The sequence below is a fragment of the Propithecus coquereli genome, unplaced genomic scaffold (assembly GCF_000956105.1).
Source record: "Propithecus coquereli isolate 6110/MARCELLA unplaced genomic scaffold, Pcoq_1.0 Scaffold416, whole genome shotgun sequence".
NCBI lineage: Eukaryota > Metazoa > Chordata > Mammalia > Primates > Indriidae > Propithecus > Propithecus coquereli.
The window spans coordinates 2,077,026-2,104,377 of NW_012149908.1; the positions used below are offsets into that span (position 1 = coordinate 2,077,026).

The following is a 27,352-nucleotide window of genomic DNA, read 5'->3' on the forward strand; positions in this document are numbered from 1 at the left end:
GGCGCCAACTCTGGATAAGCAACAGCTGACCTAGGCAGCGAAGCGCCACAAGCAGTTTCATTTGGCACAGAGGCTCCAGGAGAAACGGCTCTTTGTTTCAACCACCAGAGGGAACGCCACCAACTCCGGATACAGAAATTCCCACGCTCCCCTCCCTCCGTCAAGGGCAGAGGAGAGCGTCCTTTGGCCTTCCAAACCCAAAACACCCAACTGAAGACAGAAGCTGCTTCCCCCGTGACCACTGGCAGATGCCAGTGCAGAGCCAGATGCCGCCTCTGCCCACACACCACCTCCCGCCCGCGAGGCTCCCGAAAGGCTGCCGTGGCTGGAGACCCCGGGGCACCCCTCTGCTGCTCGCGGCCTCAGAGCTCCGCAGCCGCTGTCTCTGGGGCACTTGCGCAAGAAGAGACGAGTCTTAGGGTCTGAGCTGGTCCTGGGCGTCGAAGCTCTACGTTTACCCTCCTCATCCCCACTGACTTCCCTCCAGCTTCTTCGCTTTGAGAGAGAAAACAACAGAAACCTTGAGTCACAGTGGGGAGGTGACGACCACATGACAGAGGACTTAGGCAATTCAAGACGGGGCAGGTGCGTCTGCCACCCAGAGCCACAGAGCAAGGAGGCCTTCGGAGCTCTTTCATCGTGTGACTTGAGAGATGCCCCGTGATTTTCAAGCAAACTTTCCATTAACAAAGTGCTTCATTCCTGTGAGCCCAGACCCCATTTCCTGAAAAGGGCCTTGATGCACACAAGCCTGTGTACGCACAATCTGGCAATTCCACGTCATCAGGCAAAAGGCACCCCCTCAAAGCACGCGCACACACCACAGACACACACACACACACACCACAGCCACACGCTCCAGCTTCCCTGGCCCTGCTGTCTACTAGTCAAGAGGATTCAGAGCTTCTCCCTTCGGTGTTTAAGAAGAATCTCTAGAAGGGAAAGAGTAGAAACTAAATTTAATCAAGTTAAATTCCAGTTTTCCAAGGGAGAGGGAGGATCCCACATTTTAGCCCCAACAGTTTTGTGGCAGGAACCTTGGGTTTTAACATAGAAAAATTCTGCAGTGCCCCGACAAAATGTTTTGAAGCAAGGGAATACGAGCGTATTCTGATACGAAATCTGATTATGAAAATGAAACTGGACCCTCTGTCACTGTCCTCACAGTGGGCCTTAAAAATATCCTTCTGCTGATTAGTTTTCTAACAAGGAAAACTCTTGATGGTATCAGATTGACTTGGTCAAATCCCCACCCCACACGCTAGAGCCAGAAAGGTTTTACCAAACTGGGTTTGACAGAACACACTTGCAGAAAATTTATTTTTAGATCCCTTAGCAGTACAGTAACTGTCTCCCACTTCAGATCGGCTGGCCCCCAGCCAAAATGGTGAAGTAAGTAAGAGGAACTTCCAAGCCTTACTCCTCCCCAGCCCCAGGGCTCCCGCCTGGTGGTGCCTTCCACACTTGCTCTCCGGCACGCTGGTCTCCTCTCAGCTTTGAGGGATGAATTAGCAGGAGCACAGACCTAGAAATGATCTTCTTGTGGAGAGATTGCTAATTCTCTTTTTTCCCTTTCTGGAGTTGGCATTTACTAATATCACTTGACTTTATCATCTCTATTTTACAAAAATTTTGTACAAATCGTATGTGGCTCATATACTGAACAGATGTAACATTATTTTTATTTTATGGCTTCTCCGTCAATTCCACACATCCCTCAAGATCACTGGAGAGCAGGCACTGGGGGCAGGAATTCCTTAGCGTGTGCTTTTTCTTATATCCCTAACTGGATTGCAAGTTCTTCAGGGACAGGGGCAATCACTGAATAAAATAGCTGGCAGCAAGTCATTTTTCAAAGTATTAACGGTAGGCAGCAGTTTTGCTTTAAGAGGTTTTTCTTTGGAGTGTATTTTTGCTTTAAAAAATTAAGTCCTCTTGGATATGACAGTGTTCGGAAGTAGCAGCTGGTTTCCACAACTCAGCTTTCTCTGAACTCTTTCTCGACAGGTATTTTACACATTTAGGAGGGAATGAATTCTCAGAATTATAACTCCACAATTTCATCATCCCCCTCCTCTTTTAGGGGGTGGAGAATCCAAGTCACCACTCAGGATCTCGCAGGTCTGAAGGCGGAACTAGTCTGAAACAAAGGGCCCCGTTTCACTTGCATCTCAAAGCTGGCAACTGTCCACTGAAGAGTGGCCATTATGTGGCACGATATGGCCCTGAGGTCACTGGCTATTAACCTTCACCAGCCATTTCCGCCGCTCCTTCTGTAGGGGGCAGAACGCTCCCTGAAGTCCACCCGACCTCTGATGACCCATCAGAAAAAGCACGAGTGCAGCAAAATATCAAACAAGTGCTCTCTCTTAGTAGGCAAGTTTAGGCACACTTTGTTCAATCGTGGTTTCATTCCAACTGGCACAAAGACGAAAAAAATGTGAGGACTTTTTAAAAGCCTATTTAGCAAGAAGAAGTCTCAAAGGCAGTCAGCTTAGATTTAAACAAGTACTGCATCAACAAAAGCTAGATCTGAGGTGTCAACAAAAGGAAGTTGCTCTCATTCCAGAAATAGACCTTAGAAAGGAACTAGCTTGGTGCTAATTAGAGAGAGGCAGGGCGGGCTTAGTTATGCACTGCTTGTTAACGCACCCACCCACCCTGACGCAACTGCTTTAAAAACTTGGAGTTATTTTCTAATCACCCTTTAATATGCTATTCAGGGCCCGGCACAGTGATTCACTGTGTAATCCCAGCACTTTGGGAGACTGAGGCGGGAAGATCCCTTGAGGCCAGGAGTTCAAGACCAGCCTGGACAACATAGTGAGACATCATCTCTGCAAAAAAAATAGAAAAATTAGCTGGGAATGGTGGTGCACCTGTAGTCCCAGCTACTAGGGAGGCTGAGGCAGGAGGATCACGTGAGCCCAGGACTTTGAGGTTGCAGTTAGCTATGATGAAAATTGCTATTCAGAGATGAATTCTGCATTTCTGTATAACCAAAAGATGCTCTACAACACAATACCACCAAGTATTTCAATTAAATAATTTTACTGGAAAAAAATTACACTTTGAGCACCAAAGCAAGACGGCTATTTTCAATCAGTTTAGTACATCATGTGCCCAAGAACAACATGCTCAGGGTGGGCCTGGCAGACTGTTCACAACGGTGGGGAGCATTCAGGCTGAATGGACCGGGGTCCCACAGTGTTTGTGCCACAAGTCGATGGCCTTGCTCACAATCGCATCCGAGCTGTCCTGGGGAATCTGTGAACAAGCAAATGAGTCTTTGTGAAATTTCAGTGTTTACAACTTCAGTATCTTCCCTCATTCACTGTGGCACAGGACTTATTTCCATGGGAGTTTTCAGAAGGTGATAGCATAAAAGCCTTGTTTCACATGCCACCCAGAACATAGAAAGGAGCTCTGGTGTCAGATTGCCTGGATTCAAATTCTGTACTACCCCCCAATTGTGTGTCCCTGGGCAGGTTAACTAAGTTACCTGGGTTTCAGATCCCCATCTCTAAAATGGGGGAAATGATAGCCTAACTTCATGGAGCTGTTAACAGGCTAACATGAGATAACCCACGAAGAGTACTTAGCACAGGCCTGGCACTGTTAGCCACTCATTATTATAATGATGATGATTCATTTATTCAACACACATTCACTTAATACTTATTATTTACCAGGCCACTGTTCAAATGTTAATACTGACTATTAATAAAAAGAATAGATTTGGGATCTTGTGAAAATCATTCAGGCACAAGTCTCTTTAATTCTACTTCTTGCCTGGTAAAGGGTACTCTACAATACATAGGGAGGGAAAAGTTGATTTCTTTTAGGGCTTTTTCAACACACACTAAGTTAATACTCAAGCACATGAACAAAGCCAACTGGGATTACGTCGGAGACAGTAAGTGAAACGAAAGGGCTTGCAAAATCCTCCAAAACATCAGGATTCCTTTTTTGCACTGACAGAAATTACTCATCCTAAAGTGACAGATCTCACCTCTTCTTCCTGACATGCTTGCTGGTAGTCACACAGAGGGTAAGACTGCGGTCCTAAGTGGGCACACTAACGCAAGGGTCTCAGATCATCATCCCTCAAACTATAATCCACACGCCAACTTTAAGCCAAATTTTTCCAGAGGAAAAAAATGTTTCTTATGATGTAAAAATATACTATATTATTTATCTGAAATAGGAAAATCTAACTTGCTAAGATGATTTCATTTCTAGATTCAAAATCAAATCAAACAGAGCACACTTACATTTTCCAGAAACTTTGTTATCTTCTCTGCGCTGTTCAGTGCCATTACTTTTATTTTAAAGGTTAATAAAATTTCTACAGCTACAAAAACTAGGATCTTACAGGATCCACTTACAACTTTATCCCAAACCCTACAAAAATAAGGAGATATAATCAAATTACACGAGCTTGAAATTTATGTTTACCCAGACATCTCAAATTACAAAATAAAATCAAATTGCTGCTATTTTATGTATAAGCTTCAAAGAACTATTGTGAAATAATCATGAAAAACAACAATAAAATAGATATGCCATTTGCAATCTATTCTAGACACAATCAGCTTTAGAAGGAAAAAGGAAAGTTCACTAAAAATTGCTGCTCTGCTAGCTATCTACCAAATGCACATTCCTCCAAGGTACAAACCGGACATTCTGGGGGGAAGAAAAAGGAAGTCCTAAACCAAAGTTTGTGTTTTACTAATATGCTACGATGCTAATATAATCATGATATACTCAGGGACAACGAAAGAAGCATATGAAATGACATAAATTCAATTTCATTGCCAGTGATTCTGGGGACAGATTCCTTAAGCTTTTCTAAGGGCTTAAGGAGCCAGTTATTGATCTGCTCCACTCTAAAATAATTATTCTGATAATTCCTACATCTCTTAAAAGTTGGTATTATACTCTATACACTTAGTTATGTATTATCTTATAATGTTCTCTGTGTATTGCCTTTTTTCTCAACTACATCATAAAATCTTGGCAAGGTAGGGACTCGGAAGTACCCATCACACAGTCTGCCCCTGATGGCAGGAGCTAAGTTTGAATCTTCAATCTCTGTCTGTGTTCAGATCCTTTAGAGATGTCACGATGAAACTAAGACATACCAAGATTTCTGCCAGATTAGAGTCTACCACATTTCCAGGAAAGAGGAAATTATGCTTATATAAACTCCTGGAGATTGTTTCAGATGTGATTACATACAGCATATGACACACTGAAGGCCTTCAATTTTTCTAATTGTATATTCAATAATAAGCAGAATCATGTGCTATTACGGGAGCTGCTGGAGAATTTAGCTTCAAATTACTCTATTGTTCTAAAGCAAATTTACATTCTGAGGGATCACCACATGGAAAGCCAGGATTCTTCTCTAACTCCAAGCCTTCACTATGTCTTCCAGAGAAATACTTGCCTCTGTAAACTGGATTCAGGCAAACATCCTGCGAAGCACCTCTTAAACCAGAGATCATAAGGAAGTTTAGACACTGCAGAACACGTCTTCAGATGACTCAGCAGTCTGCTATCTTCCAGATTCAAGTACTGTTCAAAAGCCTTTGGCTAAAGATGAAACAGGAAGAGAAATTATTCATTTCCTATGACATAACATCATCTGGTATTATAGCCCATGATGAAAAAAATTTACATGCTGAATGCAAGGAAGTGCTAGCAAACAAAATTTCAGAATCATCCAAGTCACTTGTGAGACAGCAGTTTCCTGGGTTAGTGCTAACTGAAGTAACAAACTGTCCAGGACTGAGGGGTTTCCCAGGACACAAGACTCTTTCAAAGCTAAAAGTGGGAAAGTCTCAGGCAAAACGGAACAGTTAGTCGCCCTAATACTAACTGCACTAACCAGATTCAACAGCCTAAGGCAAAAGTCTCAAGCAAAATTCAATTGTTCTGAGGAGCTAAGAAAGACCTATTATATTATGGTTGGTGTAGAGCAGAAGATTATATACAAAGGGGAAAGAGGAAGGCTAAGACCAAGGAAACAGAGTGGGATTAGAGTGAGGAGAGGGCATTAGGAAGAACGAGACAAAGAGACAGTGATGAACAGGGGCTGACCAGTCACTGACCACACACACACTGCCCCGTATGGAGCAGCACCATGCACAGTGCCAAACCTGGGCTTTAGGACCTAGAAACATTTTCTCAGTAGGGCGACATTTGAACTGACCTCTGAAGAATGGACAGGAGTTAGCCAGACAAAGAGGGCTCCACATACTAATTCTGGTCCAGTTTCCCCCTGTCTTTTTCAGGGATCTCTAACTTTTTTTCTGTTTATTCAACTTCCCCATCCTGCTCAACAGTTCCTGGAGCTTCTCAAGAACACTGCATACAACCTCCTAAACCAAGAGCATTTCTCCAAAGTACAAGTTGCCAAAAGGCTCCTATCCTTTCACCTCTTGAACCTTATTCTAGAGTTTTGGTTGGTTCTGCCAATGAAATGCGTGTACTTTTTTCATGAAGTAACAAGATTGAACACACACACACACTTTTATATATGTCTCAGCAAAGAAAATTTCATCCAAATGTCAGTACAAATAATAAACAACATATAGATGAGTGAATATTTTAAAACTATCTGTCGTTTTCCTTTATCAGACTATAAACTCCTTGAGGGCAGGGATCATATCTGCTTTGTTCACTAGTTCTCCAGTACCTAGAACATTACTTGGCATAGTAAGCATTCAATGTATAACTGTTGAGTAAATGAATATTGTGAATTAATATGAAGCTTTGAAATACATTAATCGACATCTTGATAATCGCTCAATGTACATCTTTTTGTCAATGTCTTACTAATTTTTTCTAAATATCTTTTTCTGGTTTATAATATACCATTATAAGAAATCTTAAAAATACAGAAAAGAATGAAGAAGATACAAAGATCGCTTATAATCACACTACCCAATGATAATTACCGGTAATATTTAGGCTGTACACATCCATTTGTTTTCCTGCATACACACACACACACTTTCCTGTCTTTTATTAGTTGGATTCATACTGAATACACAACTTAGTATTTTGCTTTTTGCACTCAACAAATTGTGGGCATTTTCCTGGTTAATAACCTTAAAGGGTTAATATCCCTAAATAAAGATAGCTTCTAAAACTAGCAAAGAAAGCCAAGAACTCTATAGAAAAAAAAATGCACATGAGTCTTACCCATATGAAAAGATGCTAAACCCTGCTCACGTGATAATAATAAAATAACTGTAATCTAAAACTACATTGAGGTATCATTTCCTACCTATCAGAATGGTAAAAATCCAAAAGGCTAACAACATACCATGTTGGCAAGGCTGAAGAGATATGATCTATTGGGCAGGAGGATGCAAAAGAGTAAGAGCTATATGAAAGAGATTTTGGCAATATCTAGCAAAATTATATATGCATTTACCCTTCAATCCAGCCAATCTATTTCTAGAAAATCCATCCCAAAAAATATACTGGCAAACATATGAAAAGATGTATACACAAAGCTGTTCATCTCTAACACCATGTACAATAGCTAAAGACTGGAAACACCGCAATGGCCAAGAATAGAAGACAGGTTGAACAAACTATATTCATACTACTCTAAGATACTACTCTAAGAAAACGGTGTAAGAATATACACAATAAAGTAGTATGCAGCCATGAAAATGAATAAGGAACATCTCTATATACTACCATGGCATGATCTCCAGCACACATCAGGCAAATACAGCAAGGTGGGAAAAAATGTGTATTGTATGCTACGGCTTAATCTAAGAAAGACGGTGAATTCAAATATGTACGTATTTATGTTTTTTAATGGAAGGAGATAACATTTGCATTGCCTAACATTTTTCATACTCAGCAAATGGTAGACATGATTTATTATAACCACAATTACATTTTACTGCTAAACATTTAGGTTATTTTCAATATTTCCATCACCTCAAATTCTTACTTTATAGAGAAAATAAAGCATATCTCATCAACAGAAGGCAAAACCTGACAAAAAAGGGACTTAACCACCCTGAGAAGAATTCATATTAAACTTAGGAAGCGGCTGCTAATAGTGCTTATTAACAAAAAAACATCTCTTTAGGATAGCTTTAAAATTTTTTAGCAACAGCAATGAAAGCAAGCTCACTTTAACGACTTTCAGGGGTGGAGGACCTGCAGCCTCAAGGCCACATGTGGCCCTCCAGATCCCCAAGTGCAGCGCCTCTACCGAATCCAAACTTCACAGGACAAATCCCTTTATTATGAAAAGGGTTTCTTACGTAAAATTTGGATTCAGTCGAAAGGCCGCACTCAAGGACCCAGAAGGCCATATGTGGCCCCAAGGCCACAGGTTCCCCAGAAGTCTCACATGCCACACAATTGAAGTTGGCCTCTATCCTCCTTGGCAATAACAGGCCACGTCAAAAAGCAGAATTTTGAAAAGCTGGTAAGGAAGGAAGCTATGATCCAATCCTAGGAATCAGAGGACTACAGCGTAATTAATACATCAGCCCTCAGAGGTACCCTCATCTTCTTTTGAAGCTTATCATTGCCCATCGCATGCACTTTTCCCTAGAACTATAAAGCAACTTACACTTTGAGATAACAAATTTATTTGGTCAAACCACAAAAATATGAAAAGATGACAGACAAGATTATAGAAATTCTACTTTAACGAGCTAGGAAAAAGAGATCCACAACAATTATATATACAACAATAATAAAAAATTTTAAGGTTTAACTAAAGAGAAAAGTTTAAGCAAATTACTTGATGTCTAAATTAAACACCACCACAAAGAAAATTTAATTTTTCTTATGTATTCTGAAGAATGTTTTTGAAAACTTCATAACCATTCCAAAACTATGTGCTAGGCACTCTAATGTACATAGTAAACTAAATCCCTTTTTTACAGATGAGGAAATTAAGATTTAAGGGACATTAAATATCATGTTGATACTTAATTCATTTCTAAAAAGAAAAAAGGAAAGTTTAAGGATAGCCCAGGCATTTTTGAAAAAGAACAATAAACGAGAATTTTTCCTACCAGCTATCAAAGTATACTAGAAAGCTGTATTAAATAAATCATGTGATACTGGCCCAGGAATAGACAAATACCTCAATGGAAAAAAGAGTGCAGAAAGAGATACAAATATGTATGGGAAATCCAGTACATGGTAATGTGGCAGTTGGAATCTGTGAAAAAAATGAACTAACAGAATAATGCAGTGGTAGTTCTACTGCTTACTATTAGTAACTACGTGACCTTGGGCTTACTTAACTTCTCTGTGCTTCAGTTTCTTCATCTGTAAAAACAGAAATAATATGCTTAATTGAAGTAGCCCACTAATAAAACAAATTCAGCACTGCCTGACATGAAGTACGTTCTCAATAACACGTTCACCACAGGGGGAAAGAGGAAGAGGAAGGATAGTGGTGAGCTGGTAGAAGTTGTGGCATCACAGGTACGTACAAAGGAGTGAAATCCAATGTGTGCTTGATGCCAATCACAAAGATAAATCCCTGACAAATTAAAAGGCTAAACTTTAAATGTTTAAACATTTTAAAAAGGAGAAAACAGAAAAAAAAAAACATTTTTCTAAAAAATCCTGGAGTTGGAAAGGGGTCATTAACTAAGTGAGATACAATAAAAAGCAAAAGGAAAGTGTTGCCAAATCCCATTTTATCAAAACTTAAAATCTTTGTACAACAAACAGGAAGAAAGTATCTTCAACATACATAACAGATAAGGATAAATATTCTGAATACAGTCAGCCCTCCATATCCATGGGTTTCGTATGCATGGATTCAACAAACTATGGATCAAAAATATTCTGGAAAAAAAATGGGGGTTGCGTCTGTACTGAACATGCACAGACTTTTCTTTCTTGTCATTATTTTCTAAACAGTACAGTATAACGACTATTTACACAGCATTTACAATGTATTAGGAATTATATGTAACCTAGAGATAATTTAAAGTAGATGGGAAAATGTGCATAGGTTATATGCAAATACTATACCATTTTACATAAAGGACGTGAGCATGCATGAATTTTGATATCTCTGGGGATCCTGGAACCAACCCTCTCCATGGATACCGAGGAATGGCTGTATATCAGTAACTCTTAACAAAGAAAAAAACCAACAAAATAATAGACATGCAAAGCTGTTCAATTTCACTAGAAATTGAGGATATGGAAAGTAAGATGAGATACCACTTTCACTATCAGACGGACAAAAATTTAAGAGAGTGATACTATCAAGCATTGGCAATGGGGTGGAAAACAGGAAATTTCATAATCTGGTGGGAACATAAATTGATATGGCCTTTGGATGAGCAACCTGGTAGTTTAAATTTTAAATATGTAAAAATAAGTAAATAAATTGATTTTAAATATGTCTCTCCTTCATTTGAGCAATTCCTTATAGGTACCAACCCTAGAAAAATACACACACACACACATATATATACACACACACACACACACACACAAGGAACACATACAAAGACATGTTTACTGTTGGTATGGATCTGTTAAATATGGCAAATTCGTAACAGGAAAATACTATGAGTAAATTTTAAAAAGAACCCCAACCTAAAGTTCTCCAAGACATTAAGGTAAAAACAAAAACAAAAACAGAACTGTAGGGCTATATGTATAGTTTGATATTATTTATGTGTTTTTAAAAAATCATTTTACATATAAACGTAAAAAGAATTGAGGAGAATGCACACCAAGCTGATGAGAATGTTTATTTCTTAGAAAGAGGGGGTTGGGAGGATTGGGGGGGTTGATACAGATCTAGGGAAACATGGATTCATCTGGATGCTTCATTTCTTTTGAGAATGTATTCATCTATTACTTATTTTACCAAGAATAAAGAATGAATTTTTCAAACATAGCATAAACTATCAAAATGCTACTGACTCACTCCAATAAGAAAAGCTAATTAAATTATGGTAAAATTGAGATCTCCTGATTTAATTAGGCAGCTAACATTATGTTCTATATTTCCATGCTTAAATTATTTTTATTGAAATTAACTAAGTGGATTAAATTTCAGAATCCTAAAAATCAAATTTTTTTTTTTTTTTTGAGACAGAGTCTCACTGTGTTGCCCAGGCTAGAGTGAGTGCCGTGGTGTCAGCCTAGCTCACAGCAACCTCAAACTCCTGGGCTCAAGCGATCCTCCTGCCTCAGCCTCCCGAGTAGCTGGGACTACAGGCACACACCACCATGCCCGGCTAATTTTTTCTATATATTTTTAGTTGTCCAATTAATTTCTTTCTAATTTTAGTAGAGACGGGGTCTCGCTCTTGCTCAGGGTGGTCTCGAACTCCTGAGCTCAAACAATCCACCCGCCTCGGCCTCCCAGAGAGCTAGGATTACAGGCGTGAGCCACCGCGCCCGGCCCTAAAAATCAAATTTTATTTATTTGAAATATATAAAAACTACTCTCGTAGGTGTTCTTTTATGAAGCTGAAGGGTCTTGCCCATTGCCCTATTGGTAACTGTCATGGGCAGAGCAGTGATCCTCAGCGCGCAGCCAACCGTCACCACTGCCCCCCATCTGACCCTGCACCCTGTACCAGTTACCACTTTCAGTAGAATTTTCAAATGAAACAACTCAATAATTTAAGAAAAAAGACAGATTCATTGTTATAAATGAGATAAGGGAAAAAACTGGAAAAAAAGAGAATGGCAAAGGAAGACTGGCTTATGCTATGAAGTGCCATTCAGTTCTCTGGATTTCCAAGCCAGGGCATGGCAGAGACAGCGGCTGCCTGCCTCAAATCCATGTGTCCTTCCTTCTTCACTTACAGAATCCCTGCTTTAATAGCAGATCACAATGTGCCAGGCTTTAAAAAAAAAAAGCCTTCCAGCCTCCACTACAGATGGGGTGACCAGGTGACACAGTCCTGGCCACTAATACACAGTTGACCCTTGAACAACACAGGTTTGAACTATGTAGGTCCACTTAAATGTGGATTTTCTTCCGCCTCTGCCACCCTGAGACAGGAAGACCAACCCCTCTTCTTCCTCCTCCTCCTCAGTCTACTCAACGTGAAGACGTCAAGGTGGAAGATCTTTATGATGATCCACGTCCACTTAATGAACAGAAAATATATTTTCTCTTCCTTATGATTTTCTTAAAGACATTTTCTTTTCTCTAGCTTACTTTAAGAAAATAGTATATATTTAATATTATATATAACATATGAAATACGTGTTAATCAACTTTTGCATCACTGGTAAGGCTTCCAGTCAACAGTAAGCTATTAGTAAAGTTTTAGGAGAGTCAAAAGTTATATGAGGACTTTTGACTACGTAAGAGATGGGTACCCCTAACCCCTGTGTTGTTCGACGCTCAGCTGTGCATGCAGAAGGAAAGCCTGCTAAAGGGTGACAGACTTGACTGGCTTGTCCCCTTTACTCCATCGCTTCTACCTCTGCCCTTCCTTTCCCTCCCGCCCAGAACACAAATGTCATGGCTGTTGATCCAACAGCCACCTTGCGAGCATGAGAGGAAGGATCATGCCTAAGAATACCGGAGCAAAATGACAGGAGTCTGGAGCACTGTCCACACCATGGCGCTGCAGCACCAGCTCTGGACTGCCTTACCTTCTGGCTTCTGGTTATATGGGAGAAAACAAAGTTTCTGTTATTTGGGCTTTCCATTATATGCAAACTTAAACCTTAACTAACACAGAGGGATAATTCTAGATAGAGCCAGTGGACTCTAGACCAGGATAAGGAATACTATAGAACAGAGCCGGCAAACTGGCCTGCAGCACTGCGAATCCAGCCATGGCCATCCTATTGCGCATTGTCAATGGTTGCCTTTGTGCTGCAACAGCAGAGCTGAGTGGCTGCAATAGAGATCACCTGGCCCAACAAGCAGGAAATATTTACTATGTGGCCTTTTACAGAAAACATTCATGGAGCTCTACTATAGAGGGTCCACTCATAATTGGTGCAGCACCAAGAGGCAAGAGTATTCCCTGAAGACCCACAATACCACTGCTCACTCCCCAATAGCCAAAAAAAAAAAAAAAAAACCAAAAAAACTACAATCCCTCACCAGCTGGGGTAAAAAATCCCGGTACTTGGTATTTAATTGGTTCACAAAGCATCGGATGATCCAGTAACAGTCAACACAATCTTCCACCATCTCTTCCATGGCTTTAGCAATGGCAAGAAATACTTCATCTTCTGGCTCCTGAAAGATTAATAATAAATCTCAAGATGAATGCTGTAGAAGAGAGGAATACATATTTCTTCAATAAAAAATGAAATCTTGCCCCCTAAATTTTGCAAAGGCTGTATTAATAAATCAAAGTGAGATCAAAAGGCACAGAGTCCCTCACTAAAGAGGAGAGCAAGGGAGAGATAAGGATGAGTAACTAGAATCAGTGTTGCCTATGGATGACTAGGTTTCAGGCTGACCACGCAGAGACTCTCTAACTTCTAACATGCAGCCCATCAGAGAGCCAACATAAATCACAAGCAAAGGCACTGACTCTCGCTACCCAAAAATATCCTCAGGGCTAGATGAGAATTTCTTTCAAAAGGACATAATAAACAGTAATTGGTGACATTTGTCAGTATTGTAATTTGCAAATACTGAAGGACTCCAAATTTCAAAGCATTCATGCATACCGTTAGAATGCTGTTCTATTCTTTAGCACCTAAAAAGTTAAAATGTCCCTAGAATCAGAATTTAAGGAATCAAAAGAATGGCATCTCTCAAACCTTGTGTCAATACTAAGAATGTGAAAGTAAACCCTCGAACAAATTTCAACAGAAAAATCTTATGTAAACTGGAACCTTATCTGAAAATCTATTTTGTTTTGAAACACCATATCACATACAAAATGATTTACATTTTCAACTACAATTTAATAGCTGAAAGATCTTAATGTTAAAAAGAAACAAACTTAAGAAGTATTTTTCTATTCCCCTAAAAAGTCTCAAGTGAATTCAAAATTCCTATTGTAATAAAAAGTATTTCATTCTCAGGCCTTCTTTCAACTTGTTATTTATATTAATAATATATTCTATGAAATGTCAAGAATAACAGAGTTAGAATCGCAGAAAGTAAATTTCTCTAAGCATTTTATTAATGTATCAGAGAAGGACAGAAAATAAGAAACGTAGGAAGAAAAGGGAAAGTAAAGTCTCTTTACTTGGACTCCCACACAGTACTGGACAGTGTGCTCAGTGTCCCTGAATGTGGCATGTCACTGACTGCTCTGGGCCACTCTGACAGGTCAAGGGAAGAGGACCCTGTCCTTCAGCCTCTACCTTCCTGGCCCTGTGCCGAGCACTGCCACACACTCTTATTAACAGATAAAAAAAAATCTGAGGCTAAGTGGGTGCTATGGTGTGAATGCTTATCTCCTCCAAAACTCATGGAAATTTAATCCTCAGTGTGGCAGTATCGAGAGGTGGGGCCTTTAATAGGTGATTTGGTCATGAGGGCTCTGTCTTCATGAATGGATTAATCCACTCATGGATTAATGGGTTAATGGATTAATGAGCTATCATGGGAGGGGAACTAATGGCTTTGTAGGAGAGAAAGAGAGACCTGAGCTGGCATGTTAGCACGCTTGCGCCCCTTGACATGTGATGCCCTCCAACACCTCGGGATTCCACAGAGCAGCAGTCCCCAACCTTTTTGGCACCAGGGACCAGTTTCATGGAAGACAATTTTTCTACAGACAGGGGTGGGGGTGGTTTCGAGATGATTCAAGTGCCTTACATTTATTGTGCGCTTTATTTCTATTATTATCACACTGTAATATATGATGAAATAATTATATGACTCACTATAATGCAGACTCTAATGCTGCCGCTGAGCTGACAGGAGGCGGAGCTCAGACAGTGATGCGAGCGATGGGGAACGGCTTTAAGCACAGATGAAGCTTCGCTCGCCTGCCCGCTGCTCACCTCCCGCTGTGCGGCCTGGTTGCTAACAGGCCACAGGCCAGTACCGGTCCTCGGCCCAGGGACTGGGGAGCACAGCTGTAGAGAGTCCCCACCAGCAAGAAGGCTCTTACCAGATGCAGCCCCCTTGACCTTGTACTTCTCAGCCTCCAGAATCTTATGAAATAAATCTTTTTCTTTATAAATTGCCCAGTTTCAGATATTCTGTCATAAACAACTGAAAACAAACTAATACAATGGGACTTGGTGACTGGGCAGACACGCAGTGGCAGAGCCCAAGCAAACACCCAGACAGCATGTCTGCCCGACACTGCAGTAAAGGTGTCTGCCTTAGAGCATGAACACACTGGGTCGGGGGTAAGGCGGAAGCTATCACCTACCATTTAGATTTCCTGAACCAACAGATTATCCAACCTAATTTAACACGTAATTTAAGAACTTGTTTAACTTCACTTTGCCAATGATAAGCGAAATTTAAAGGGGATTGTTTAAATTATTCCAATTATTTTTTAGGGACCTTCTCTCTCTTGATAGACTTAACAAAAGCGGATGGCCTTTATTATCTGTAAGTTCTCTTGAAGGTCCATGGGTACCACATCATTAACTTAAAGAAACAAAAACACAAAAGAATAAGTTAATGCCAAATGTGCAATAAAATAATTTTGTAGAATAGCAAAGTTTTCAAGCAAATCCATGTTTGAACAATTCACTGTTTTAACCAAATAAAACCTTTATTAAAATATCTAGAGAGAATTGCAATAAAATGTCCAAAGCCCGAGAGCTATAATTGTTTCTTTGCCTGACCTCCTCCTTGTCCCCCTTTTTTCCCCTTACAAGCAATAAGTAGTCCAAGTAACTAGAGTGAGGAGTTTGCTAATGATGAAGTTAAAAAAGCAGCTTGAGGCCTGGGGGCTGAGGCAGAGGAGGAAGCTAAGGCCGAGGGAAGCTGAAGATGAAGAGAGGTCAGGGCTGAGCCGTGGCCTGGGACCACAAGGAGACCAGGTGGGCCTGCAGGACCAGGCCAGAGATGGCTGGCAGTGCTGGTTACACACAGGAATGAGCAAAGAAGTGAATGGACTGAGGATAACGGGAGCCTTTTTACATTTACAACTGACAGAGAAGGGAACTGTAAATGTGGAAAGGGTGTAGGCTAGAATGAACTTGGGATACCGGATTGGAACTGGAGTAATTAGTGTGAACTCAGGGTTTACAGTACACAGAGATAAATCGATACATAAACATATACAGATGTGTACGTATACATACATATATTTCCCAGCTCTACCTGCCAAGAGAACCTAGAGGTAATGACAGCCCGTGAACAATGAGCATATCTAGTGCCCGGTTCTGGGTTCTAGAAACCACGCTCCATTCCAAAAATAAATGGCTGATTCCAGGGCTGCAGTACGGAAAGTGCAGGATGAGCCTGAACCATCTTGTGCCAGAAAGTTAGAAAAACATTCAAAATGATAGGAACTTGTCAAAAAGACACAGGCATCACCTGGAAGGGGCCCCCATTGGCCAAATCTGGAACAATCTGTACATCAAAAGAAATAATGGTAGTAATGAATTATAGGCCACTGAATAAAAAAGAAATCCATAGACTCATACTGATATAAATCAATAAATGAGCGAGAAGGGAAAACTCTTCCTTACAGAAGAATGCCAAGTAACAAATGCAGAAGGAATGAAGGAGTTAGAAAATCACCACTTGGCAACTAGCATAGTAAAAAATTGTTTCAGGCAAGAGTCATTAGTGGATGGATATTTATAAGTCTCAAAGTACCTCCCCACAAGTTACTTATTAATCACAAAGAGGAAAATAGTAATCTTAACAGTGGAGAAACCCAGCAGACACCACCTTAACCAAGTGATCAAAGTTAGCAGCAACAGTAATGAGCATCATACTTCCATGGTATTCTTGCCAATAATGCATGACCAGATTTTAATCAATAAGGAAGTATCAGACAAACCCAAATGGTTTGTCTAGCCAGCACTCTTCAAAAGTATCAAGGTCATAAAAGACAAAGAAGGACGAACTGTTCCAGATTAAAGAAGACTAAGACACAGTAACTAAATGTAACGTGTGATATGGGATTAGATTCTGGATCAGAAGAAAGGCATCAGTGGGACGTCAGCAAATTTCCAACGAGGTCTAAAGATTAGTTCTTAGTATTCTATCAAGGCTAATTTTCTGGTTTTAATCATTATACTATGGTTAAGTAAGATGTAACATTTGAGGATGCTGGGTGAAAATAGATAGGAATGCTGAACTATTTTTGCAAATTTTGTCTATTTTTTTTTTCCTTGGAGTGCAGTTGCACAATCATAGCTCACTGCAGCCTCGAACTCCTGGGCTCAAGCGATCCTCCTGCCTCAGCCTCCCAAGTAGCTGGGACTACAGGCACATACTATACCACACATGGCTAGTTTTTCTATTTTTTTTTTTTTTGAGACAGAGTCTCACTCTTTTTTGCCCGGGCTAGAGTGAGTGCCATGGCGTCAGCCTAGCTCACAGCAACCTCAAACTCCTGGGCTCAAGCAATCCTTCTGCCTCAGCCTCCCGAGTAGCTGGGACTACAGGCATGTGCCACCATGCCCGGCTAATTTTTTCTATGTATTTTTAGCTGGCCAATTAATTTCTTTCTAATTTTAGTAGAGGCGGGGTCTCGCCCTGAGCTCAAATAATCCGCCCGCCTCGGCCTCCCAGAGAGCTAGGATTACAGGTGTGAGCCACCGCGCCCGGCCAGTTTTTCTATTTTTTATAGAGACAGCATCTCATTATGTTGCCCAGGCTGGTCTCAAACTCCTGGCCTCAAGCAATCCTCCCACCTCTGCCTCCCAAAGTGCTAGGATTATAGGCGTGAGCCACTGTGCCCAGCCCTGCAACCTTTTTCTATGTTCAAGATTATTTAAAAATGAAAAGTTAAAACATAAAAATTTTTTAGAAATCATCAAATGGTAAAACTCATGGGTAAAAGTTTAATGAGGAATAGAATATTTACACAGCAGTCTTAAAGTGTGTCCCCACAAAGGGAAAAAGAATAACTTTCCAGTGGAAAACCCCAGCAGACACCACCCTCACCAAGTGATCAAAGCTAACATTACTTCTTATGGGACAAATCCACACTATGTGCCTCCTGATACGATACACTGAGAAGAACACAGCATCGCCTATGCGGTACCCCTGCCCAAAATGAATAACCTGGATCCTATCAGGAGGAAGCACCAGGAGAACCTAAACTGAGAGGCTTTCTACAAAAACTAACACCCCTCAAAAATGTCAAGGGCATGAAAGATAACAGATAGATGAATGGTCCCAGAGTAAAGGAGACTAAAGCAACCTGATAACTCAATGCAATACCTAATCCAGGATCAAACCCTCACCTAGAACTTGGATTATTTATTTGTGATAAAGAGCATTATTGGGACAACTGATCAAATCTGAATGGAACCTACAGATTAGATGTTAATATTGTATCAATATTCTTGGTTTTGATGACTGTTCTGTGGTTACCCGCAGGGGTGTCCTTATTGCAGGAAGTATACACTGAAAGAATCTGAGGTAATGGGGCATCTTATTCTTTTTTAGAAAAAAAAAATGTGTACATATATAGGAAAAATGACAAAGCAAATATCATAAAATGTTAACAATTGGGAAAATCTGGGTAAAGGGTACATGGGAATTCTTGGTAATATTCTTGCAACTTTTCTGCAAGTTTGAAATTTTTAAACTTTTTAAAAAACAAAAAATAAGATAGATTGGGTCAGAATGCAAGGGGCCCTTTATGAGGCCGAAGTGAAGGGATCACTTGAGGCCCAGAGTTTGAGACCAGCCTGGGCAACACAGCAAGACCCCATCTCTAAAAAAAAAAAAAAAATACCGTAACAAGTTTCAAAGAATGGAAATCTTACAATGTCAGCTCTTAGACCACAGTGGTATTAAACTAGAAATCAAAAGATAACTGGGAAATCCCAGAATGCACGGGGATTAAGCAACACACTTCTAAATAACATATGGGTCAAAGAAGACATTTAAAATTTCAAGAGAAACTTTTAAAACATTTCAAATTAAATGAAAATGAAAACACAACTTATCAAGATTTGTGGGATGCAAAGAAAGGAGAGCTTAGAGGGAAATGTATAGCACTGAATGCGTACATAGGAGAAGATGGAAGATCTAAAACTAATCATCTAAGTTTCGATCTTTGGAACCCAGAAAAAGAAGAGCAAATAAATTCAAAGTAAGTCAAAAAAACATTACACTATTTTTAAGAGAATAAAAACAAAATAAAAGTTATAGTAACTGGATTTTTCAAATGAACATTGTTAGCTTCCCAGTTCTCAGAACAAAGAAGTACCCGAAATAAACACAAAAAACACAACATCCCCAACAATATCCTTGCTTAAGGGCATGCAAAGGTGACTCCCCTCTGAAATGGGGAGATACTGATTTTTCAGAAATGATACATCAAAGGCAACCTAAAGCAAGGCAACTGCATTTTAAAAATAAAGTTGTACTGTATATTTTAAAGTTGGTAAAATCAGGGATATTTGATGTTCTCACCACAAAAACATACGTTGGTGAGGTGATGCCTATGGTCATTAGCTTGACTGACTTATTCTACAATGTATACACAGATCAAAACATCATATTGTAACCCATAAATATACCCAATTATTAACATTATGTATGAATTAAAAATAAGTTGGAAAATTAAAAAAAAAAAAAAAGACTGCAGGCCATGGATGCCAGGTAGAGACGCACTGCTTCTAGTCCATTGATGATGGAGAGTCACCAACGTTTCTACAGTAAAACATGATGGAATCAAAGCCCGGCGAGATGGCGCAGTCAAGACGTGAGCTAAGTGTCAAGCAAAAGCGACCACTAACCAGTGGAAAAGAGGGACTTCGAGGTAACTTCCCAGACTCCAGCTGATACATCCGGAGATAGACTTCGACCTGGGGTGTGGCATCACTGACAAAGCGAATGACTTTCAGAGCATGAAGCACATCAGAGTACTGGTCCTTCCGATACGTCATCACCTTGGCATGGGATTCGTGGTGAGGAGGCAGGATCCCTAGAGAACCAGGGGAAAAAACGGCAAAAAAACTGCAACATCAATCCCTCCTCTATTAAAGAGACTCCTGTGAGAAACAGCCCATCACAATTAGATTAGAATTCACACAAATATTTAATTACCATAGAGTCTCTTTTAGAAATGCTTACTATAAAGCAATCTTAAATGTTCAATACTATCAATATTTGAATGGTGATACATCATTGATATTAAAGAGGAATGAAGTGGCATCACAAAAACCCTTGAATGAGTATGCCATGTACATTCAAGATAATAACTGCATCAATTATAATAATGGCTTAACTCAATTTATGGCTGTCAGCCTCAGGCCTCTAGTCTTTGCACGTGGCCCCTACTTCTCTTTCCCGACAGCTAAAACTTGCTCACAAAGTATCCTATCCTCATGGCCACAGAAGTCTCTAATATTCACTGATGAAGTCACTCACTGTACGTGACATTTCTATTACATTTTAAGCTCATTAATCCATTTAAATATGGTGTCACATCGTTTTTACAAACAAGTGGCTTTCAGAAAACATAGTGGAAAGACCACTGGACAGGCTGTCAGTAACCCTGGGCTCTAGGCTCAAAGCTGATAATACCAGGGCTCTCACAAATATGTTAGTCTCTCTGGACACAAGTTTCCTCAGATGACAGAGGCAGGAAATGGGAGAGACAAGGATTTCACTAAATGTTCTCTGCAGAATGCTAGCCCCAAGAGTCTCCATGAGAAAAGGATAGCATGGTCAAATAGATTTGGGAAATGGTGATAATGAATTTTCAAGGCTCTAAGTTATGCTATAAAGAAAAACATTTTACTTTATTTACTCCAGCCTCATTTAGCTTAATGAGGTTGTGGAGGCAGACAGACTCTGGAGCAAAGGTCCTGGGTTTCAATTCTAGCTCTACAACTAACAGGCTGGGTGACCTTTAGCAATTTAGCTGATCTCCCTATGTGTCACCTTCCCCATCTGAAAAATGGGAATAATAACCTACTCTTACACAGCTGTTGTGATGAGTAAACAAATCAATATACACAAAGCCCTCAGAAGAGTGCCTGCATGCACTACACTAGTATTAATGTAAGTGGTAGCTAGTACATTTGACTATGAATCCCTCTTTGGTGTAAAACACCACAGATCCAGTATTCTAAAGAACACCCTGGGAAACAACAGATGAGCTCAAAAGTCTCTAGCTAACATGATGCCACATTAATTTTAGAATCAACACTTGCTTAAATGTTCTTCTTCCTGACATAAATCTCACTCACCTTAGCTATGGGCTGTGCGCCAGGCTTCCAGAAAAGCCAAGGGAACCACTGAAGTGTCTTCTGCATCGGGGCTAATACAGATTTAATGGCTGTGGCTGAACTTGCATCATACTACTAGAGGCAGTGTACTGCTTCCCTTGTTAAACTGTAAACCTGTTCTCTAAGAGCAGGTGCTAAAAAGTCCCTTTCTGATATTCACCTAAAACGGTATCAGGAAGCAGACATTTCTTAGTAATCGAAAACCTGTGCTAAAAAGAGTCAGGCTGTATACCACACAGTGTGACAGCTATAAATTTCCAGTGCCTTATAACTACCTCAAAAAATAATGACAACTTATGTGATAAAAAAAAAAAAAAAGGTAAGAAAAATAGAGGTGATGAACAAGACAGACAGGCCTTAGCACTCAGGAGGTGCCGCAAAGCACAACTGCACATCGCCCGCTAATCCACTGGAGTTATTAATAAGACACAGTACTTCCCAGCAGGAATGGACGCTGTTGACATTACCACGTAAAATGCATCCCTGGAAGGCATTTATTTTGATGGCTACTGAAAACAGTAAGATTTAAGAAAAAAATGCCCTGGGAAAAACTAAAACAGTTGTCAACACTTCTCTGAATTGTAAGTGCACGGGGAATGCCAAGATGCACAATAAAACAGCCATTGTGCAGTGCTTTCTAGTACAGATTGTTGTCCCTTAGTGCCTCCATATTATAAAACATAATCAGATTCAGAACTGCAAACTTCTCAAGTCCTGAAACATACTACATTTTGGAAAGAAAATGAGGTCCACAATCTATCCTACCTTCAAATGAATTCTACAACTTAATGCTGAAATCCTAGATCTGCCTCTTAGGGGCTATAAGGCCTTAGGCAAGTTACTTAGCTTCACAGAGTCTTTTTCCCCATCTGTAAAATTAGCATATGGATACCTACCTCACGGGGCAATTCTAGGATTACTCTATATAATTAATGTAAACTTCTCAGCCTAGTGACAGGCACACAAGGATGCCCAAAAAACAGCAGTAGTAGTTCACATTCCTCATAGAGTTTCATCCTCATCACTATCCTACAGCTAACTTTTTAAAAAATTTAAGATGGTAAAGGAGGGTGGTAATGGATTGGCATTACATGCTTCAACAGGCTCAGTAATGATAGGGAAGAAAAATCTTGGGCTCAAAAGAGATGCTGCCAGTTACCTGTGGCACCTGACTCACTTTTTCTTCCATAGAAACTAAACAAGATCAGTTTTCCTCCTCATTCAGAAAATGAGGTCCACCATCTCGCCACTGGAATTTATTTATTCACACTTCTGGGGAGTAAAAACGCTCCAATTCCTTTTTGACTCTGATAGCACTCATTAGGAAGTTATACCTCTACAACCGAGAATCACAAAATCTTACAAATTTAGGGCTAAAACCTAGGAGTAATTTAGCTCAATAGCCTCATCCTATACATGCAAAAAATGAGCCCTAGAGGGGTCTTCCTCCAGGTTACCCAGCTGATGGCAAAGCCTAGACCAGTTCTCCTTTCTCCCAGTCCAATGCTCTTCCCACACCTTGTCTGAGGAACATACGTTATTTCCTCTTCTATCATTAATACACTAATACCTCTATGAGAATACTTAATAAACTGCTGCTGAAGTCAGCTTCTTAAAGGATTTCAAAGTGAGCAGAAATTGAGTCACCTGAGGAAGACCCAATATTCAGTAAAGGGCCTAAACAAATCTTCCTTTTTTCTGACTGATAAGATGACAAATGATCCTCTTATTCAATATTTTTGAAGATAAATCTTTCAACTCCTGGGTCTCATACCTAAAAGCACCTTCCATACCAATGCACGGTACATGGACGGGAGAGGGAACCTCTGACTAAAAGTACAAAGTTTCTCAGTATCTAGAGAAAGAAAAAAACAATTAGAAGCTTTTCATGCTGATCACAGTATGTAAAAGTGCATTTCATTTCTTAAAACTGAAAGTATAGATAAGACATTTCTTCAGGGGAAGTCTACCTTATGGTCAGCAAACTAAGGAAAGGCAATACTAATATGATTTGTAGCCCAGGTATACTGCCAACCAAGTTATTTAAAAACAATTAATATTTTACGACATAGAATATGGAATTTGCGTGCATTTCTACATACATTCCCTGTAACATTAGCAGTAGTTACTATAGGATTTATTTCACTTAATCTACATTGCAAGCCTGTTGGGTAGTTACTGTTCTAAAGACGCAGAAACTGAAGCTTAAAGCACTTAAATGACTTGACCAAGTCAAAATAGCTAGGAAGTGGCAGTCAGCCCTCAAATCCCCACATTTTCCAGTAAATTACACTTAGTTCCCTGATCCTCAATGCCTCTACTTACCAAAGGAGAATAATAATACAAGACATACTAAGCATAGACTATAGAGTGAGGATCAAAGATCGGGGGGGGGGGGAGGCCGGGCGTGGTGGCTCACGCTTGTAATCCTAGCACTCTGGGAGGCCGAGGCGGGCGGATTGTTTGAGCTCAGGAGTTCGAGACCAGCCTGAGCAAGAGTGAGACCCTGTCTCTACTAAAATTAGAAAGAAATTATCTGGACAACTAAAAATATATAGAAAAAATTAGCCGGGAATGGTGGCGCATGCCCGTAGTCCCAGCTACTCGGGAGGCAGAGGCAGTAGGATTGCTTGAGCCCAGGAGTTTGAGGTTGCTATGAGCTAGGCTAACGCCACGGCACTCACTCTAGCCTGGGCAACACAGTGAGACTCCGTCTCAAAAAAAAAAAAAAAAAAGATCGGGGGGAAACGTTTTTGAAACTTTAAAAGCATTCTATGCAAATAAAGTATTATTTTAAACTATGGTTCAGTTTATATTACTTTGTTTAACAACAGACCTTACTCTTTCTGGCTTAAAATAAACTAAAATATCAATATACAATGCAGTCTTAGTATTTCCATAAAGAAAATCATGACCAGAGTTATTGCAAGTTTACTAAGAAGCTATAATGACACATCTGGAAATAGAGAAAAAAAAATATGGGCTTAATAAAAAATACTACTCACTTCTTAAGAGGCCTTTCAAAAACTTCTGACTCTCAGTGAAATATAAATTTGAAAATCTGTAACTTTTCTCAAAATATACCATTCTGCTGTCATCCTAACCCTAAAAAATATAGCAAGTAACAAATACCTCTGGATGTCTCTTAAGGTGATATTTACTCCAGAACATCCAAGATGACTGAGAAGCAATGAGCTCAATTAAACTTATAAAACTCACCCAGGCGATCGTCTTTCAGGAGAATTTCTAATGATTTCTTTTCTTCAACTCCACGAAACCCCACTTTCTCGTAATATACTGAACGAAAGTTTCTCTGAGAGTCCTCAGTCATGTTTCATTCTTGGAGGGAAAAGGGAGAGAGAAAGGGAGAGAAGTGGGAAAAAGTGAGCCTAGAAACAAAAAATAAAGAATTAGAAACATTTTCAATGATTTTTTCTGCTTTTTCAATAAATGTGATATGCCTAATAAACCGTCTGCCTTTATAGGACTCAATATTAAATCGCTCCTTTTACACAACTCTAGAACTACTTCATCTATGCACCTTGGCCCAAAACCAAGTCAAAAGTCCTCTGAGCTGCTCAAATAGATGCCACAAGGTTTATACATTAGGATTCCTACTTTGCTTATGATGGTGTCAGGCACAATGGAATTCTGTAGTCATTATAAATGTGTAAAGAAAAGAAAAGAGAGAAAGAAATGGGAAGCAATGCAAAAAAATGTCATGCAAAGGGGGTTACAAAACAGTATACACTACGATTCTTTTTGTTTTTACAATTATGCATTAAAAAATTAAAACCATATTCCAAAATGTTAGCAATGGTTATCTTTAGGTAGTAGGACTCCAGATACTCTTTTTTCTTTTGCTTTTTTGTGTTTTCTAAAATGGGCATTTTGTAAGATGAAAAATTAAGTTATATAAAAGTAAAAAGCCACAAGTTCTTCACTTATTTTTCACTTTAAACACAGTTCTATCAAACGTAGTTGTCAAAATTCAAAACCCACAACAGATAAATGGCATTCAATAATAACCAGAAGAGGGTAATGAATATAGCGGGTTGACAGTGTCAACACACAGTTGAAGGCAGGAATACGATTTAAAATTTGGCATGAGAATTCAAAAAGCTCAGTGGTCTCAGATTCTTTCACAATAACCTTAGAATATTGACTGAAAATCAAGAAAAGATGATGGCATTTCAAGAACAGAAAAGATGTAACGCATTTTCCCAAAAGTACTATTGCACCGCCTCACACAAATGCTTAGTGTCAGTGCAAAAGAGAGTAAATTCTCAGGTATTAAAAATTCCCAAGCCGTCCCCAATGACCAGGGGAGGGTTGTTTCCTTATTGAAAAGACATCCTCTGAACCAATTCAGTCACAGTAAAGATTAGGATTCGTTCAGGAAAAGGAATTTTTAAGGGCGCTGAGCTTTCAGGACCAGATGTTTAAAAACAATTTTTTTGAAGCATTAAAACGCAAAACGACTTCGGGAATTTTTTTAAAAGCATCCAAACATCTGCACAGCAATACGGTCCCTGTCGTCTAAAGATACTCAGATTGCACCATTATGGCAAAGGAGTCCTCCAGGAGGAAATACTGTAAATTCTATCTCCCACCCATGAGCGTCCACTTGATGGGAAAAGTAAAAACACCTTGGTCCAAGACCCCAGGTCCCCTTCTCCTTATCGTGTATGCTTCACCTCTAGCAGTGGAAACACACCCGGGTCGAGACTAAGCGGTCCGGGGGAGGCAGAAGAAACCAGGCCCGGTGCGCCGACCGACCGGCGGGCAGGCGGGCGCCGTGGAGGGGCGACCGCGCGAGGGCGGCTCCTCCAGGCGGGAGGGAGGACGCAGGACACCCTACTGCGCCCAGCTGGCCGGGGAGACAAAACCCGGCCGCCGCTGCCCCAGGAGCCGCCGGACATGACGTCAGCTCTAGGGCGAGCGAGCGCGTGCGCAGAGGGCGTGCGCAGAAGCTCCACCCACACCCCGGGCCGTAAGGCCTTGGGCGCTGAGAACCCGACCTGGGAAACCGCAGGCCGCGCTCTGGGACTAGTTTCTCCAGCCGCAAGGCTGATTTTTTCCATGCACCGCGCCCCCAGCACCGGTCCCCATCGTTCCCCCCAAACCCATTCCTGGTCTACAGAATGTCGTGACCACTTACCCCCCGCAGTCCTGGTGGTGCGCCCCTGGGATGCTCTACTTTCTCCCGCCCTCGGGGTTCCTCCTTGCAGGCACCGCCAAGGCGTGGGGCAGTACTTCTCAAGCTACCTCTGGTGGAGGACCCGGACTTTGCTTTTATTTTCTTTTTTAATCCCCCGTGGGTAGGTGGAAATAAGTGAAGGCCATCCAAAGGGAAAAAGCAAAGGCTATTTATTCAGATCTTGCTGCAGCAGGGAGTCAACCTCCACAACTTGCATTTTGGCAGCGACTCAAAGGCAGGCGCAGGAGAGGGGAAGCTTTAGAGTGGAACACGGAGAGGCTCCAGCTGTGCGCCGATGGGGCTGCGGGTGGGGAAGCTGGAGGCTGCTAACTTTGTCCTGGGTGTCAAAGAAAAAAAATCCGAACTCTAAAGTAATTTAAAGAGGTTTGTTCTAAGCCGAATGTATGTGTGCGACTGACCACGCCCGGGGTGGGGGGTGCGGAGACGGACAAGTTCTCAAGAGGTCTTAAGAAACTGCGCCTGAGGTGGCCTTATTAGAGTTTGGTTTTATGCATTCATAGGGACAGGAATTATAGGTAAAATCATAAATTAATTCGTGGAAAGTGTACATTGGTTGAAAAGGCAGGATATCTCGAAGCAGAAGTTTATAAGTCATAGTTGGGTTTTAGGGATTCTTTAGTTGGCGGTTGGTTGCAAGAATTAAAGCTTTGTCTAAAGATCTGGAGTCAGTAGAAAGGGATGCCTGAGTTAAGATAAGGGGTCTTCTATCTCTTATGGGATGCTAGGAATCAGGTTGGGAAGTAAACTGCATAATATTGGGTTAATAAAACC

General features: G+C 40.5%; 1 protein-coding gene across 1 annotated transcript; it reads right to left on the reverse strand.

The window, feature by feature from the left end:
* Positions 1–3,071: 3,071 nt before the first annotated feature.
* On the reverse strand, positions 3,072–24,749 carry TBC1D7 (TBC1 domain family, member 7). The gene is made up of 7 exons (XM_012653160.1): positions 24,580–24,749; positions 23,135–23,215; positions 19,864–20,051; positions 13,106–13,243; positions 5,453–5,598; positions 4,275–4,404; positions 3,072–3,267 (listed from the first exon to the last, which is right to left on the reverse strand). The coding sequence occupies exons 1-7, from the start codon at positions 24,689–24,691 to the stop codon at positions 3,181–3,183; spliced, it is 882 nt and encodes a 293-aa protein (XP_012508614.1). The 5' UTR covers positions 24,692–24,749; the 3' UTR covers positions 3,072–3,180.
* Between the last annotated feature and the right edge of the window lie 2,603 nt (positions 24,750–27,352).